The following is a 17,963-nucleotide window of genomic DNA, read 5'->3' on the forward strand; positions in this document are numbered from 1 at the left end:
TTGGGTGACTTAACTGGGCTTCAGACAACTGACAAAAGAATCTGGTAAAAACACTAATGTACACACTTGAAGAACAAGTCAAGACGTATTAACAATTTTCGCTGAACTGTCTCATTGCTAACCAATTTCCATATCTATTGAACGATCTGGGCTTAAAAATGGCTTCTAAACTTCAACATTAGGTAGCTAGTAAATCACTATCTAATTATGTGAAATTACATAGGTTTTAAGAAAAGAAAAAAAATCAATAGTTAAAGCTTTGTGGGGGGGATGCTCACAAACATCAATATTTCATTAGTGTTCATTCACATTTTTTTTCAGCCTTTATTTAGTATTCTCTGGAAAGCATAAGATTATATCCAAAATTAGGGGGTCAATGCCCCAACAAACCATGAATGAGAATGAGGCAGCAGGTTCTGTGGTTATGGATGATGCCATCTCCCAGCAGGTAGACCTCTATTGATGTGAAGCTTGATTTTGGCTTTTAATTTTTTTTCTTTTCATTATTATTATTTTTTAATGTGAATGAGTGTTTTACTTGCATGGATGTCTGTGCAGCATGTGCATGCAGGACCTGTAGAGGCCAGAAGAGGGCACTGGATGCCCTGGGATTGGAGGTACAGCTGCTTGTGAGCCACCTTGTGGGAGCCAGGAATCAAACCTGGGTTCTCCAGAAGAGCAGCCAGTGCTCTTGACTGCTGAGCTCACCCTCCAGGCCCTGCTTTTGTTTTTTAGGTAGGTTTTACTAGGTAGCAACACTGGCCTTGAACTTGGTATCCTTAAGCTCTCAACCCTTCTACCTAAAGCCTCTGAGATCACAGGCACGCGCCAACACCGTTGGCTTAAACGCTGAGATGATCAACCGTGAATAGAAACATGCTTTTCTACCTTGGTAAAATGTTTCCGTTGTAAACAGTGAAGAAATAAATTCTCTGCAGCTGCAAGGTTTTGAGGAACAGTGACCCCAGCTCACTGCTGCATGCACCTTTTCCTCTACAAGTGCCTCCTGAGACACAGTAGCGCCTGCTCTTAACACTTCACTGGGTTATAAGATGATGTGGAGTAACTACAATAAAGCCCATGTCATGGACTTCATGGACTTCATGGCCACACCATCTATAGTTTATGTCTCGGAGCCACAAGGCCTCACACAGGAGCTCTCATGCTGCACCCATGAAGTCACACAACAAGCACACCTTTAAAACTAACAGTATGCCAGGACTCTTTCTAGCTTTGTTAGAAACCGAAGTTGAATCCTGGTCTAAGAATAGTTTGTTAGGGTGAGGGTGTAGCTCAGAGGTAGAGTAGATGCTTAGCATGTTTGGGGGCCTGGATTCAATCCTCAGCAACCCCCCTCCCCAGAAAAAAACACATTGTGTGAAGATAGTAAAAAAAACAGTAGGAAAAAAAATGGAGTTTTTCATTCAACATTTAACTATTTCAACAGCTAGCAGATGTAATTTGTATCGGAATCTAAAAATTTTAAGTTAGTAGGTCTCAGATACTGGTTAAAAACAAATAGATATCTGATTATTGATAGGTCCAGGTAGGGCTTAGGGGGCCCCAGCCCTCACTGTTGAATTGCCTGCTACTGACAGATTTTGGATGGGGGGTAAGTCATTGCCATCAGTTGTGTACCCATTGACTCCACCAGGCTCCAGTGCACAGTCCCAAGCCAGAGCTCATGGAGATGGCCCTGGAAATGCATCACTAAACAAAACCAATAGTCATGAATCTGAATCTGCTAGCATGCAGGGGTTGTGGTGTTGCTAAGGATGGGAAGGAGATTAGAGAGACGGGGGAAAGAGTAATCAGAACAACACATACATGTACACGTATACATACATCATACACACATATATAAAGAGGTATGATATAATATATAATATATATTAGGGACATATATGGATACTTATATATATATGGATGCATACATAATAGAATATGGATATATATGGATATATAGATACTTATATAATATATGGATACTTACATATATGTGATACTTACATAATATAATTTGCATCCTTATATAATAGAATGATTGTTCTTTTAAAATTAACTAATTTATTTTTACATATACATTTATATTATTACACACATATATGATAAACAACATACAGCAAGAAGAACAACATTCTTAATTTTAAAAATTTCTAAAAGAATGAATGTCAAATTTTGAAAAGTTAATAAAAGACAGACGCCATATTTAATATGTACAATATTTGGCAGTTACTGGTCAAGGTACTAGATAATACTTTAATGCTCTCAAAGCAGAAAACAGCTGTTACTAAGCCATTGTTTGATCTCCTGGACACTTACATAATTGACCAAAGTAGAGTTTGAGAAGAATCATTGGATGCCACTCTTTCCCACGTGCAAGGAGAGGGTGCCACCTTGTGTTCTAAAGCTTCTAGATACTCTTTATTGCAATTCTTTTTTTTTTTAATTGGCTCAAAATGTGAAAGAGCTAAGCTCTGACTTACCTGTGCAGCAATGCCTATTCTGCCTTCATTAAGACTTCCTATGGCATACTTATAGCCATGGCCAACATCTCCCAAAATACTGGTTTCTGGGACCTGGAAATACAAATGTTTACTTACTTCTAAATTTAGATTTACACAATTTATTTTGATTCTAAATACAAACAACATGTAATTATGCATACATGCTGGGATATATGTGTGTATGTGTGTGCATGTGTCCCAACTTGTGTGATATTACTATATTACAGCATTGAGTAAACTTCAATGAGAGAAGCTGCGGAGATGGCTCAGTGGTTAAAAGCACTCGTTTTCCCCACAGGTCCCAAGTTCAACTCCTACATGATGGCTCAGAACCATCTATACTCCCGTTTCAGGCGATCTGACATCATCTTCTGACTTCTACAGGCACCAGGCACACATGTGGTACACATGCATGCATTCAGGCAAAACCCTCACACACAGAAAACAAAATTAATAAATCTAAAACAAATTAAGGGGGAAAGCATCGCAAACTCCAGTTTGATTCCCTGCTGACATCTTTGTATCTCCTCACTATTCTCTCCAAGCCTGTGTTGCTCATTCTTGCATCCTCCTGAGCCTAAGCACAGTCTACTTAATGAACGAATGAATTTTTAAAAAGGGAATGTCAGAGCTGGACAGATGGCTCAACAGTTAAGCGCACTGTCTGGTCTTCCAGAGATCCTGAGTTCAATTCCCAGCAACCTCTAATGCTGTCTGCTGGTATTCAAGTGTACATGCAGATAGAGTACTCATATACATAAAATAAATAAATAAAATGTTTAAACAACAACAAAACAAAAAATTAGAATGAAAAAAGGGAATATCATATAATTTGTTAATAACATAAGTGAATAATAATGTACTTCCAATTCTTATTTGTATGTTAACAGTCTTGAGATAATTTATTAGATACTACAAAACAAAGTATTTTCAAAAGCAAGAGTAATAAACTGTTCTTCTGCTGAGATGATTCATTTTTAGAAGAGTCTACTGAGGTGTGTGAGTGCATATGTGTGAGTGCACATGTGTGAGTGTGCACAGTATTCCACCTAGCAGGAGAGGAGGAAGGAGAAAGCAAGCTGTATTATAAAAAGTGAACAGTAGAAGTGGAGAGGTGGTTCAGTGGCTAAGAGGACTGGCTGCTCGTTCAGAGGATCCAGGCTTTCCTCCCAGAACCCATATGGCTCATATGGCTGCTCACGAATGTCTGTGATTCCAGTTCTAAGGGGTCCTATACTCTTTCTACACATGTGGCTCATGCAAACGTGGGTGCACGCGTGCGCACACACCAATCTTCATTACATACAGCAAAATATCCTCAATAATCAATAGTAGGAACAATAGGAAATACTTTGTTTTAGTTAGGAGTGAGAGCAGGGAAGAACAGAGGATAAGGGAAAGTAGGAAGAAGGGAGGAGACCCAAAGACGTCTGTAAAGACATCTCAGTACCTCCAGATACATGTGCCCACAAAGATATGGGAGCATCTGTGATGACCCAGCTTGCCTAAGCCAGGCTCTAGCTCAGCTTCAGCTTCCTGGAGGAAGATCTTGGTTTTATAGAGTGTTGCCTGGCTACTTTCAACTTTCACTGAGCAACACCCCCATCTTGTGGCCATTGGTGAACAGACCTCAGAATTCCTTCTCAAGTTCACAGATGTTTAGTTCACAAGTGCCAAGTTCATAAAATATACATGTTTCAGAAGTATGTAGGTTATATAAAAAATAATAATGATTGAGATTTTCACATCTGACATTTGCTGTCCAGATCAAAGGCTGAAGAGAAAAGTTTCCACTTTGGGTCTCAACTCTTGTGAAAAATGCCTTTGGTCAGGGTTATTCTAGAATACCTACCTTCACATTTTCAAATGTTAGCTGGCAGGTGGAAGAAGCTCTGATCCCCATTTTCTTCTCTGTTTTCCCAATATGAAAACCTTCTGTATCTCGGTCTACCAAGAAGCAGGTGATGCCTCTGTATCCCTAAAAAAAATTAAATGTGATTATCATTTAGGCTTTAAAATCCCCTATTTATAAAGAGTTCAAAGTAAGAAAACTAAGGGGTTACAGACAGAGATGGCTCAGCAGTTAAGAGTACTTGCTACCCTTCCAGAGGACCAGAGTTTGGTTTCCAGTACCTAGACTGTAGTTTCATGAAATCTAGCTCCCTCTACTGGCTTCCATGAGCATCAGACATGCCTGCGATTCATAAACACACATGCAGGCAAAGCACACGCATAAACAATAAATATAAATAAATTAATTAAGTTAAAAAATATATAAAGACTTCAAAGGTAAAAAGAAAGTTACAGGGCTGGAGAGACGGCTCAGCTGGGAAAGCGCTGCTCTGAAAACTCGAGCATGTGTGTTGGCGCCCAGGAACCCATGTAACAAGTCAGGTTCCGGGCATGTGCTTGTAATGCCAGTGCTGGGGGGTCAGAGAGAGGTGCGCCCTTGGGGCTTGCTGGCCAGTCAGCCAAGCTTTAGCAGTGACGCCCAGGTTCCAGTGACTGGCATTGCCTCAAGAAGAGCTGGGGGACTGGAGAGAGGATTCAGTAGTTAAGAGCAATACCGCTCTTGTAGAGGACTCAAGTTTGGCTCACTGAGATCATCCTGCCTCCACTTCCCAAGTGCTGAGTACACTTAAAGGGTGCACCACCTTGCCTGGCATGGGGCAAATGTATTTTACAAACACTTAAATCCTTCATTATTATACAGAAAAATTAAACTTCTGCCCAATTGAAGCTTAGGATATGAGGGTCTGGAGCAATGGCTCAGTGAATAAGAGCACTAGCTGCTCTTCCAAAGGACCTGGGTTCAATTCCCAGCACCCACATGGCAGCTCACAATGCTCTATAGCTCCTGTTCCAGGGAATCTGAAACCTTTACACAGAAATACATGCAGTCAAAACACCAATGTACATAAAATAAAAATAAAGGAATTATTTTTTAATTAGGATATTAGAAGAGAAGTAATAAGTTGTTCTCTATCTAATTAATAATTATGTCAGCAACAGTTGTTTTAGGTGAATAAGAGTGAAAAAATGATCATTCAATTCTCACAGAACAAGGAAAAAGGAAGTGAAGGAAGAAAAAAAGAGAGAGAGAAAAGATAGAGGGAGGAAAGAAATTTTTTCCTTAAACTTACCGAGGAGGGGTCTACATTTGCAAAAACCAGGAAGAGCTCTGCATGTTCAGCATTGCTAATCCACATCTTCGACCCATTGATGATGTAGTAATTTCCATTTTTATCAGCTCTTGTTTTCAAAGCAAAAGAGTCACTCCCAGCTCCAGATTCAGAAAGGCAGAAACTCCCTAACTATACATATGAGGGAAAAATATTTATATTTATTTTTTGTATAACAAGTCATGGAGAAAAATGGGCATTTGTGGGGGTTTTGCTTGTATGTTTGTTTTTTTGTTCTTTTGTTTTTAGACAGAGTTTCTCTGTGTAGAGCTGGCTGTCCTAGGAACTCAGTCTATAGAGAGGCTGGCCTTGAATTCAGAAATCCACTAGCCTCTGCTTCCCAAATGCTGGGACCTTGGCATATGTTGCCACTGCCCAGCTTTAAAAATTGGACATTTGTAAATCAAACCTTTAGTTACTTTTTAAAAAAAAAATCTATATATTGGGCTGGGCATGGTGGTGCACGCCTTTTAATCCAGCACCCAGGAGGCAAAGGCAGACCTCTGTGAGCTAGAGGCCAACCTGGTCTATATAGCAAGTTACAGACCAGCCAAGTGAGATCCTGTATTTAAAAAAAGCTTATATCTATTAAAATAGAATTGTGATTATTATTTCCCCAAAGCGCCTTTACTATTTATCTGAATTAAATAAGGCTTTAGGAACACATGCTTTCTGTGTGGCATTTCCTGGTCTACATTCATCAAGACTTCCCAATGGCACAGTTAGAGCCACCAGCCATCTCGAATTCAAGTTGATGATGCAGGAGGTGCCAGTCTGAAGCCAGAAAAACAACAACAACAACAACAACAAAATAACACATCTTAAATTTATTTAATTCTAGCAGAACGTGATCTCAACAAAGATATTGGAAAATGAGCTGAGATAAAAGTACTGTTGTTTTACTGGATGGTTGTGCATACCTTTGATGCCAGGAGAGGGAGGCAAAGACAGATTGAGTTTGAGGCCAGTCTGGTCTACAAAGCGGGTTCCAGACAGCCAGGCTATGGAGAGAAACCCTGTCTTGAAAAAAACCAAACCAAACCAAGCAAAAACAAAACAAACAAAACGAAACAAAACCCAAAAAGTGCTGTTTGTCTGTTTGTTTGTTTGTTTGTTTGTTTGTTTTTTGAGACAGGGCCTCACTATACATCCCAGACTGGCCTGGAAGTTTCTATCCCCCTGCCTCAGCCCCTGAGTACTAGGATTACAAGCATACACTGCCATGCCTGGCTAAAAATAATTGTCTGATGATTATTTCTTAAATTTCCACATGACAAATGAGAGGTAGAATGTGTTTTTTCTGGTAGCAGTAATTTATTGAGCATTGCTTGGTTGATTGATGGTGCTGTTTTGTGGTCTTGGATAATTAAAGTCAGTGCTGCAGTTCCTTTTCTCCCGAAAATATTGTAAACTTAGACCCAATCCATTGCAACAAGTCACTTCAACTCACTTTTTCTGTAGCCAGCTTAGGCAAATAGGTGGCCTTCTGTTCTTCTGTACCATGTTTTCGAAACAGGTTGTTAACTATCGTGTTCTGGATGTCGCACAGGAGAGCCACAGAGGCATCCACCATGGCTAGTTCCTCAATCACCAGGACAGAGCAGAAAAAGGAAGCTCCTGTTCCTCCATATTTTGTATCAATATCAATGCCCATCAGCTAAAGCAAAGACAGACGAGGAAAGAAGAGACAGAGGAAGAAAGCTATTTATACCAGGAGGCTTTCGGCAAGTAAATATTCAAAAATAAATGGTAAACACATGTATGACCTTGGGCTTCTTCTGCTAGGTAAGCACTTTATTACCACCCAAGGTACAGCTACAGCCCACTATGTGTACTCGGAATTTTAAAATCTTATGTACATTTTAATTTGATATAGCTATTTTGTTATAAACACTATGGTTTTGTTTATTTGTTTGTTTGCTTTTCCTTTTTTTCCCCTTTTTTTGAGAAGGATGAATTTATGTTAGATGTATTCTTTTTTTCCCACTTTGGGCCTCAGATAACAAAGAAAGACACAAGATACTTTGAAGCATAAACAAATGGGATAAGGAAATTTAAGCATGGCCTTTTGTACTAAGAGCTGCATATGATGTTTTGGTATACTATACTGGTTTGATATAATAAGTGAACATATGAAAATAACCAACATGTCTACAGTCCTAGTCAGCATGTCTAAGCAGGCCTTCCTACTCCATCTTTTCAGCAGAGATAACGACTGAATGACCATCCATTTTGGGCCATTTTAGCAAGTCCAAGATGATTAGCAGACAACATCTGGTAGTGTTTGAGTGATACACCCAACAAGTCAGAGGTGCTGATACACAACAGTAAATGCTGGGCAACATCTTTAGGTGGCCATTTGATTCAATGCCTAAGTCTGAGACATGAAATGTCCTTAGTACTGCTCTATACTTAATTGTCCTTATTTTAGGAAAGGACATGACATATACAAGTGGCTCAAGACCCAGATCTGATAGCAAAAAGGGTGATGCTTCCTTTACCCAGGGCTCTCCTAGTACAGCACTGCTGAGGTAAGGCTCTGGCTATATGCTTTAGGATGGTGACGTAGCTGACATAAGGCAGCGTGAGGGGTTCTGCCCTGACCTCCCATTGTGAGCAACTGTTACAATACTGCTTCTCTCTGCAGGTCACTCATACTATGGCACTCTTGGAAATATGTGGCTGGAGACTAACACTGGAACTAAAGAGTTAGGAGGCAGCTGAGCTACTATAAGCAAGAGACGTTTATGGAGGTGGACACTGGGTGCACATGGCCCTGAAGGCAAGAACTTAGGAGAGTAATTTTCAAGCTGTGAGACCACCAAGGACCTCCCCCCCTCCTAGAGGAGCCTGAGGGTGGGGAAGGGCTCTATCACTGATGGCATCGATCAATGATAATAGCAGAATTGGACTGGAAGATGAACCACTGGGTCTTTGTCTTACATACTCGGCTTCTGTGTGGCCCATTAAGTTTCCAGGTAGGATTCCATTTTTCTAAGTGTTTCATTGATAACAAGAAGTTAGAAAACCATCAAAAGATGATCACATTAAAACCAGAAGAAATGACATTAAATGGCTGAGTGCCAAAAGCTATTTTTCCATAAAATGACAGACAAGACTTAGGAATTGGGGGGGAGGGGGCTGAGTAGGAGTGACGGGTTCTAAAACATTCTTAGTATTAAAAACAACAAACAACAAACAAATAACAAATACAACTCTTTGCACCTAAAGAGAAGGGAGACACCAGGAATGAGTGTGGTGGTTTTTAAAAAGATGTTCTCCTTGAAATTCCGACACTGATAACACTCTACTTACAGCCAGATTAATTCTCCTTCCATCTATTCTACAATATCATACTTTCACCAAAGAGCTACATGACTTACAAAGCTAGAAATCTGGCTGATGTGGAACTCAGCTATCAGTTCTGCTTTAAGACTGCCACACACACAAGAACCCACACATAGTGCCTGTGACGTATACTATTTGATGGAGCTACCCAGTTCTTTGTTGAGTTGCCCTGCGCACTGTATGATGTTTAGATAGTAGTGTCCCATGCTTCTACCCACCAGATGCTAATGGCCTCCTTGAAAAGCATTTCTAAATTAAAATATTAATTCAGTTAAAAATCTTTAATGGTATAAAGTAAACTAAGACCTTCACCAAAAGGAAACACAGATACTTTTGAGTAGGAATGAGGAATTCCCTGTGATCATTATAATCTTTCAATTGAAAAGTTTGCATATATTTTAATATGAAATATGTATTTAAAAGTACTTGGGCCAACACAAAAAAAGGCTCCATGTTTTTATGTGCTTTTTTTGTTGTTGTTGTGTGGGAATTTTGTCTTATTTGTTTTGATTTTTTTTTGAGAGAGAGAGAGAGAGAGAAACATGAAATTGAGTGGGTAAGGAGGTAGGGGAAGACAGAGGAGTGGGGGAGGGAATGACAAAAATATAGTGTATAAAATTTTAAATAATCAAAAGTTTGATATGAGATTTATGAAACATATACCCCTTGTTGAAATAATCCTTGTATCACTGATTTCTCCATTTTTGAATTTTCATCCATAGTTGAAACCAAAGGAGCAATTTGTTCCTGTGCAAATTTTTTTACTGCAAGGGAGGAAAAACGAATTACTGGTAAGTCTATGTTTAAGTAGATTAACGTGGACATCTTTAAGTAAACAATTCATTAACAATTTGTTGATAAACACCTTTTTAACCAATAAATTAAAATACACATGGCTATATTTAGTCTATCAAAATAGAAATTACAACTTCCTTCTCTAAATCCAGAAAAAAGCAACCTCCTAATCCCCTTTGGAGCAAAAATATAATGTGAAAGGCATAAAATGAAAACTGAAAAGCTTATTCTCCTATCCTGGATTTTTAGTTCATATCCCCAAAGGTAACTAATTTTAAACTCCCATACTCCTTCTGGAAGCTTCCCTTCAAAGTCCTCTATGTGTCTCTGCCCAGATGTTCTTCCTATCAGTTTACTTCTATTACATAAAGCAACCATAAGGCACACAGTCAACCTTCTCTCTACTTCCCTGTCCCCTCTTATTCTTTTTATTATTTTTTTGAGACAGAATTTCACTGTGTAGCCCTGGGTAGCCTGGAACTTACTATGAGACCAGGCTGGTCTTGAACTCACAAAGATCTGTCTTCTTCTGGCTTTGGAGTGCTGGAATTAAAGGCGTGTACCATCATGCCAGATGACTATTGTCTCCCTACATGATTTATCTTTCTACACCAGCACATCCCATCTAACAAGGACCTTTTTATAGCTGCATGGTCACACACAGGAAGGTATCTCTACCTCAGTATTAAGTATGCTCTGGGGCAGGCAAGTCTTTGTTGTGGAGATGCTTTCCCTGTGCACTGCAGGATGGTGAGCATCATGTCCTCCCTCCAGCGCTACATGAGAAACTGGTAATCTGGGAAGAACTGGAGAGTCAGGGACTAGAACTGGGGAAGCCTTAACTCAGAACCTAGCCTTCTATTCTGCTGTTGTTTTTATACTACTTTTTTTTTCCCAGAAAATTATGTGAAATTTTGATTTTATATGACTCTAAATCCCAGCTACTTTGGAGGCTGAGACAAGAAGGTTACTTGAGCCCAGGGCATTGAGACCATCGTAGGCAACACAGAAAGATCATGTCTCAGAAAGAAACAAACCCCCTTCAAGGCCCGAAACAGAACAACAACAACACAGATGAACAGATCTTCTAGGCTGCTTTGTGTCACTTTACACTGGAGGCCCAACTCATGACCAGAGGAGCAACAGGATAAAGTTGAGAAATGTACTGACCTGCTTTCTTCATCATCATTTCTTCATCAGTAAATGTCTGTAGAGGTGCAAAGGGTAGTGTGTTGTTTGTTGTACTGAGTAGAGCTCCTGGCTGCGAGGATTTTAGGGCACGAGGAGGCATTTTCCAAGAAGACAAGCAAGTCGGGAAGTTTCTTCTTAGCTTTAAGAACAGCCCCGATTGAAGATGGGTCATACACACAAAAGGAAACAATTTGAACATTAGCTTCTTTGAGAATAACTATGTCACCCATTCTTAAGATTTACTTATATGCGGACACATATATACGTCCGTGTGCCAGTGCTAGTGGAAGAGAGCATTGGGTCCCCTGGAACTGGAGATTTAGATGGCTGTGATCCACATGATATAGGTGCTGGGAACCAAACCTGGGTCCTCTGCAAGAACAGTCCCCATTACTTATTTTTATATCCCATGCCCATATTTTAAAATAAGTGAGTTTAACTTAGTACATTTTAAAATTCACTGTCTTTTAAATACAGTGAAAATTCACTGAATATTGTATGGTATCTCCTTTATCCAGCAATGAGCTACTTTAAATAAACAAACTCTCTAATTAACGGTTCGTTTTTATTATTTTTAATTCTGTGTATGTATGTAGTCTGTGTGCAGGTATGTGCACATAAGGGCCAGTGCCTACATAGACCAAAGATATCAGATCTCCTTGGCGCTAGAGTTACAGGCAATCGTGAGCCAGCTGATGTGGCTGCTGGCAATTGAATTTGGATCCTCTGAAAATGAAAAGCAGCTGTCTCTCTCTCTCCTCTGTCAGTTTGTCTGCCTCCCTCCCTCCTCCACCTCCCTTCCTCTGTCTAGCATTTCTATATAAAGCTCAAGCTATCCTGGAACTCTCTATTCAGAACAGGCTGGCCTCAAAACTCACAGAGATGCCTCTGCCTCTCCCTCCGGGACTCAAGGTGTGTACCACTATACCCAGCTTCCAGGGTAAGTCCTTAAAATTGAGCCATCTCTCCAGCCATCTCTAGTTAACTTTTAACCACCAAGGAGACAAGTTTCTACACAGAAATCATTCCCTAAACACATTTCTCGTTTCACCAACTCCTTGACTAGACATACAATACTCCCATTGTTTATGACTAACCTCTGTCAAGGAGGGGAGACAATCCAGTATAAAGGTTAAGGAAACAAGCTTTGGAGTCTAAAAGAACTAGTCTTAAATGCTAACATTGGATACATAATAGCTATGTCATTTTGGCAAATGATTTCATTGTTTTTGGAGGATGTGGAGGTTTGAATAAGAATGCTTAGTCACCAGGGAGTGGAAGTGATTGGAAGGACTGGGAGGTGTGGCCTTGTGGGAGGAAGTGTGCCACTGGGGATGGGCTTTCAGGTTTCAAAAGCCCATGTCAGGCCCAGGCTCTCTCGCTCTGCTTGCAGATCAGAATGTAACACTCAACTGCTTCTGGAACGTTACACCTGCCTGCCTGCCTGCCGCTATGTTCCCTGCCAAGATGATTGTGAACAAAGCTTCTGAAACTGTAAGCAAGCCCTCAGTTAAATGCTTTGTTTTATAAGAGCTGTCTTGGTCATGGTGTCTCTTCACAGCAATAGAAAGGTGACAAAGACAGAGGAGTACAAGTGCTTTTTTAATCTCTCAGTTAAAATTTCTCATTGTCTTAGTTTCTATACCCATAAAATGCAGATAATTTCTTGGTGTCCTGTGCGAATTAAAACAACAACAACAACAACAACACACACACACACACACACACACACACACACACACACACACACGGCTTAGCACAGTTCTCCATTTAGCAGAAGCTTAATAAATATTCATGACTATTTCCACTCACAACTACTTAGAATACAGTTCTGTGGTGGCAGTGCTATCAGAGATGGTAGTAAGAATACAAACTGTTTGCTTTCCATCTGTGGGCTTCTTTGTTGGAGTACTTGGTCCAACCCCTTAACAAATGTGGTATCACTACAGTGACACGTGTTCTCTTAATGTTTTGTTCCTACATTGACTAGCCCAGGAAAAAGACACAGAGCCAGCATGTTTGAAACCATCATCAATCTTTGCTAAATGTCACTGAATCTTTGCAATTGTGTGCTGAAGTGCAAACATAGTCTGCTGTGGAGTCATCTGGGCAATAAAACCACCAGCCAGGGAAGAAAAATATGTGTCACCACTTTTTTTTTTCCTAGTTCATTATTTTGTTGTTTTCAGAATTAGAAGACAGAGAGTTTAGAGCAAAGCTGTCCGAATAACCCCTTTTGTCATTAAAACCAGATTTTTAACAAGAATTTTAGACCAGGGAGAAGAATGGGGGGAGGGCATTATTTTCCTCTTGATGAGATAGACAAGAAGAGGAAAGGAGAAATGCAAAGGGACTACAGATGGAAGGAAGGCTGTGAAATAGCAAGTGGCAGCAGCTGCTTCAAGGAATGAGGGACGGGTGGGGAGAGGTGGAAATATGAACATGGAAGAGAAATAAATACAGGGGCAATTTTGCTCAGTGCTGGTGATGGAGTCTTGGATTGTGCTCTCGATATATAGTCTAAAGAATGAAAGAATGGACCAACTACCTTCATAAACTGCCTGTGAAACTTGCCTATCCATTTCAAAGCCTGCAATACACTGGCCTACATTTCTCATCTCTAAGGGAAGTTATTTACTTCACTAAGCCCACTACAGAATTCTTTCTGTCTCTTAGTCAATATATCACCTTTGTACCTAAGTTGATCTTTAAAAGAAACCCTACTGCTGAGAAACTTAAGAAGCCAGTGGGCCTTACGATAATACCTATTTTTCCTGCTGACACAAGTGTGAGCCCCCTAGTCTCAATATTACTACTGACAAAACATATGCCAGTTCCACCCACAACATTTGCTTCAGATTTGGAGGACATAACAGAGGCAAATGAACTTTTAGAAAGTTCAAGATGGTACACAATCATAAGGTAGGTTACTGAAGATGCTCATCATAAAATATTAAGACTAAATGCTATGAATGGAATCCATTTCTAGCCAAAGCATCAAGAGAGATTACTTATGCCTCTTGGTAGATGATAATAAAGGAAAGGAAATGTGCCCTCCTCTTGCCTTCAACTGCACAGCTAGAATTTCATTGTTGATTTTTCTAATGCTTTAGCCTTGACCGTGGCCATTGCAGTTTTGGTGTCCACCCCATCAAACTGATTTTCTGCAGTTATAACCCATTGTACCACATCATCACATTTTTTTGTACAGAGCAGCAATTGCTACTTGAATGGAGTAATGGTTATTTATGCCTTGCCAAATCCTTTCCTTAGTTCCAGTCTGATCTGTTTCTACTCAGCTGACCAGAGAATTCTAACGTACTACAGTGAGAATGTTCGAGCCCATGAACTTGAGTAGGGTTGGGGAATTATATATTTATTTCACTAACCTCTAACAAAAATATAGCATTAAAAATTATGAATGTGGGCAACACATTTTGGTAATACTAGCAAAAAATGTGATTCTGCCAAAAGAAATCACAGCCATTTTTATATCACACTGATTTAGTGCCAATATCTTGAAATATATTTTTGTTCATCACTATGGCAAAATTACAGTGGCTATTAGAACCACTGCCAAGCTTTATTTAAAAAGCATATACTGCTCAATCACATTAAGACATTTTATAACTATTTCACTATAATTGATTTCCTTTATAATGCTGTATCTTTTATTTTATGCATTTTAAACATTTTGAGGAAAGGTCTATAAACTTTAACTACACTGCTACATATGCTGCACTCAAAGTACTGAAAAGTTACAAACGCTTGACTGTAGAATGTTCTGGCAAATCTGTTGCTATTCTTGTTACATTGAGCCACTGTGTTATTTATGACCCCCTTCCCACCATGCTTTAGCATAATGAAGTGTTGTTTTAAATGTTTCTATAGTGTTTCATGTCTAACTGCATTTATAGCCCAGGAAAGGCAGAGAACACATTACAGAAGTCATGCTGACCTACAAAGACTCAGTCAGACTTGCAAAAGGAGAGATTTCAATACACATAGTTGCATTTTGCCCTAAAGCCCCATAGCCATTGTTTTTCTGCCCTGCATACTAGCTTGGTTCCTTGTTCTTTGAGACAGATCCAGATATGTATCTGTGTATACTACTTGCTGACAGAGGGCAGGAGGAAAGTCTACTTTTCCTGCTGCTGTGGAGAGCATTCTTTTCCCTTTCCTGGATTAAGGGTAACATTGCTTCCCTCCTGAAACTGTTTTCTCATGGTCTCACATTAACCCTCATTAACTACCTGAAACCCCATTGTTCATCTTTGCAAACATTTATTTAACAATACTAGAAACATTCTTGCCCATACCTTCTTCAAAACAAAACAAAAACAAAAACAAAACACAGAAATAAATCATTTTAGGCTGCTAAGAACATATTTTTCCTTTTCCCAGGTCAAAGGCAATTTTCCTTTCTTCACAAAGCTTTGTCTGGAATGCCTTATCACAGAGTTGTGAAAGTTATTTTTCACTGCCTCTCACCCAGTTTCCTTGAGTGAGCACTTTCCAACTGCAAGGTATTAAAACTTAATAGCTATATGATGGTATTAAGATGTGGGCCCCTTAGAAGTGATAAGGCCAAAAGGCCATCCTCTTGTGAATGGAATTAAATCCATTTGTATTAGTTACTTTTCTCATTATTGTTATCACACACCTGTCAAGAAGCAACAGAAGAGATTAGCTCACTGTTTGAAGATACCTTCCATGGTACTGGCAAAGATGTGCTAGTGGGAGTAGATTGTGGTATGGCGACAAAACCATGAAATTGTTTGAGACAGGAAACAAGCAAGCAAGGCTACACACTTCAAGCCCACCCCCAGAGACCCAATTTTTCTAATCACCCTCCAACTCCCAAAGGATCTACAACCTCCCAAAACAGCAACAACAGGTGGAGCCCAAGTATTCAAACACAAGAGACTATGGGACATTTTATATCTAAACCATATTACCCTTATAAAAGAGGCTTTCTACAGCATTCTACTCACTTCCCTTCTGAATTAGTCATGTGAGGTAAAAGTGGTTCTCAGCAAGGAAGACCACACAAGGCAATCTATTCTGTTGGTGTGCTACTTTTGGACTAGGCAGACTTCAAAACTATAAGAGAATAAATGTCTAATATTTATAAATTTCCCACTCTCTGGTACCCTGTTATAAAAGTATAAAACAGATTAAGATGCCATATATATCCCATCCCCGCCCCAAGTCCAGCAGCAGTGAGATCCACTCTGCCCCCTATGTGTGCCATTTTCCAGCCTACAGCTCTGCCTGCATTCCCAGAGGCCTGCTGGCACCAGGAACTACCAGGTGATACCCCTAGACCACAATCCTCTGCCCATAGGGCTATCTGTACTCCCAGAGGCCTGCTGCCATCAGAGACTACCAGGTGAGAGTCCCCCACCACCACCAAATTCCCTGCCTGATGGGTCCCTTGGGTGAACCAAGTAGCAGTGAGCTCCACCCTGTTCCCTGTGTCCTCCATTTCCCAGCCCACAGCTCTGCTTGCATTCCTGGAGGCCTGCCAACATCAGAGACAGTCAGATGGCTAAAGACCAGTATAAGAACACAATAAACACACACACACACACACACACACACACACACACACACACATACTACTACTACTACTACTACTACTACTACTACTACTACTACTACTACTACAACCATCATCAAAATAACAGTAACTAGCAATCACTGGCTATTAATTTCTCTCCACATCAGTAGATTAAACTCCCCAGTAAAAAGACACAGGCTAACAATATGGAGGCAAAACCAGGATTTGTCATTCTGCTGCATACAAGAAACACACCTCAGCAACAAAAAAACAGACATTATCTCAGACTAAAGGGCTAAAAAAAAGATTTCCCAAGCTAACTAGTGTAAGAAGCAAGCTGGAGTAGACATTCTAATATCTAATAAAATAGACTTTTAACCAAAATGTATCAAAGGAGATGGAGAAGGACATTTTAAAAGAAACATTACTGAAGCTTAAATCATAAATCAAATCACACATGTTAATAGTAAGAGACTTCAATACCCTACTCTCACCAATAGACAGGTCATTCAGACATAAACTAAACAGAGAAACAATGAAACTAACAGATGTTATGAATCAAACAGACATAACAGATAGCTACAGAACATTTCACCCAGACACAAAAGAATATATCTTCTTCTCAGCACCTCAAGGAATCATCTCCAAAATTGACCATATACTCAGTCACAAAGCAAGTCTCAAGAGATACAAGAAAATTGAAATACTCCCGTGTATTTTATCAAATCACCATGGACTAGAGCTGGACTTCAACAACAACAGAAACAATAGAAAGGCTACAAACTCATGGAAACTGAACAACTCTTTACTCAGTAACCACTGGGTCAAGGAAGAAAGAAAGAAAAATATTAAAGACTTTCTAGAGTTCAATGAAATTGAATGCACAGCATACCCAAACTTATAGGACACAATGAAACCACTGCTAAGAGTAAAGTTCATAGCACTCAGTGTTTTCATAAAGAACTTGGGGAGAACCCAAACTAATAACTTAACAATGCACCTGAAAGCTCTAGAACAAAAAGAAGCACACATACCCAAGAGAAGTAGATGGCAGGAAATAATTAAACTTAGGGATGAAATCTATTGGCTGTTGGTCTGGTGCTGCTAATGTATTTAAGTGTTAATTGATGCCCCCCACAAAATGTGGCTACACCCCAGATGAGCACATTTCATGTGCACCAAGTGATGCTGTGTAACTTTGCTCCCCAAACATCCCTGATTGGTTAATAAAGTTGCTGACAGCCTGTGCTGAACAGAAGAGAGGTATGTGGGGCTTAGGTTCCTGAGCTTGGGGTCTGGGAAAGACCATGATTTGGGAAGGAAGGAGAGGAAGCAGAAGATGTAGCAGGAGGAGAGGAAACCAGAGAAAAGGAAGTC

The 17,963-nt window shown here is 39.8% G+C and overlaps 1 protein-coding gene across 1 annotated transcript in view; it reads right to left on the reverse strand.

Annotated features, from left to right (window-relative positions):
- Positions 1-17,963, reverse strand: part of ACADSB (acyl-CoA dehydrogenase short/branched chain) — a 49,256-nt gene that overhangs the window by 9,742 nt on the left and 21,551 nt on the right. The window contains exons 2-7 of the mRNA XM_084770523.1: positions 11,003-11,162; positions 9,701-9,801; positions 7,140-7,346; positions 5,651-5,821; positions 4,360-4,485; positions 2,487-2,579 (exon numbers count right to left, since the gene is read on the reverse strand). Coding sequence (XP_084626649.1) covers positions 2,487-2,579; positions 4,360-4,485; positions 5,651-5,821; positions 7,140-7,346; positions 9,701-9,801; positions 11,003-11,162 — 858 coding nt within the window. The remainder of the gene's footprint in view (positions 1-2,486; positions 2,580-4,359; positions 4,486-5,650; positions 5,822-7,139; positions 7,347-9,700; positions 9,802-11,002; positions 11,163-17,963) is intronic.

Source organism: Acomys minous (genome assembly GCF_964271855.1).
Source record: "Acomys minous genome assembly, chromosome: 2".
Lineage (NCBI taxonomy): Eukaryota > Metazoa > Chordata > Mammalia > Rodentia > Muridae > Acomys > Acomys minous.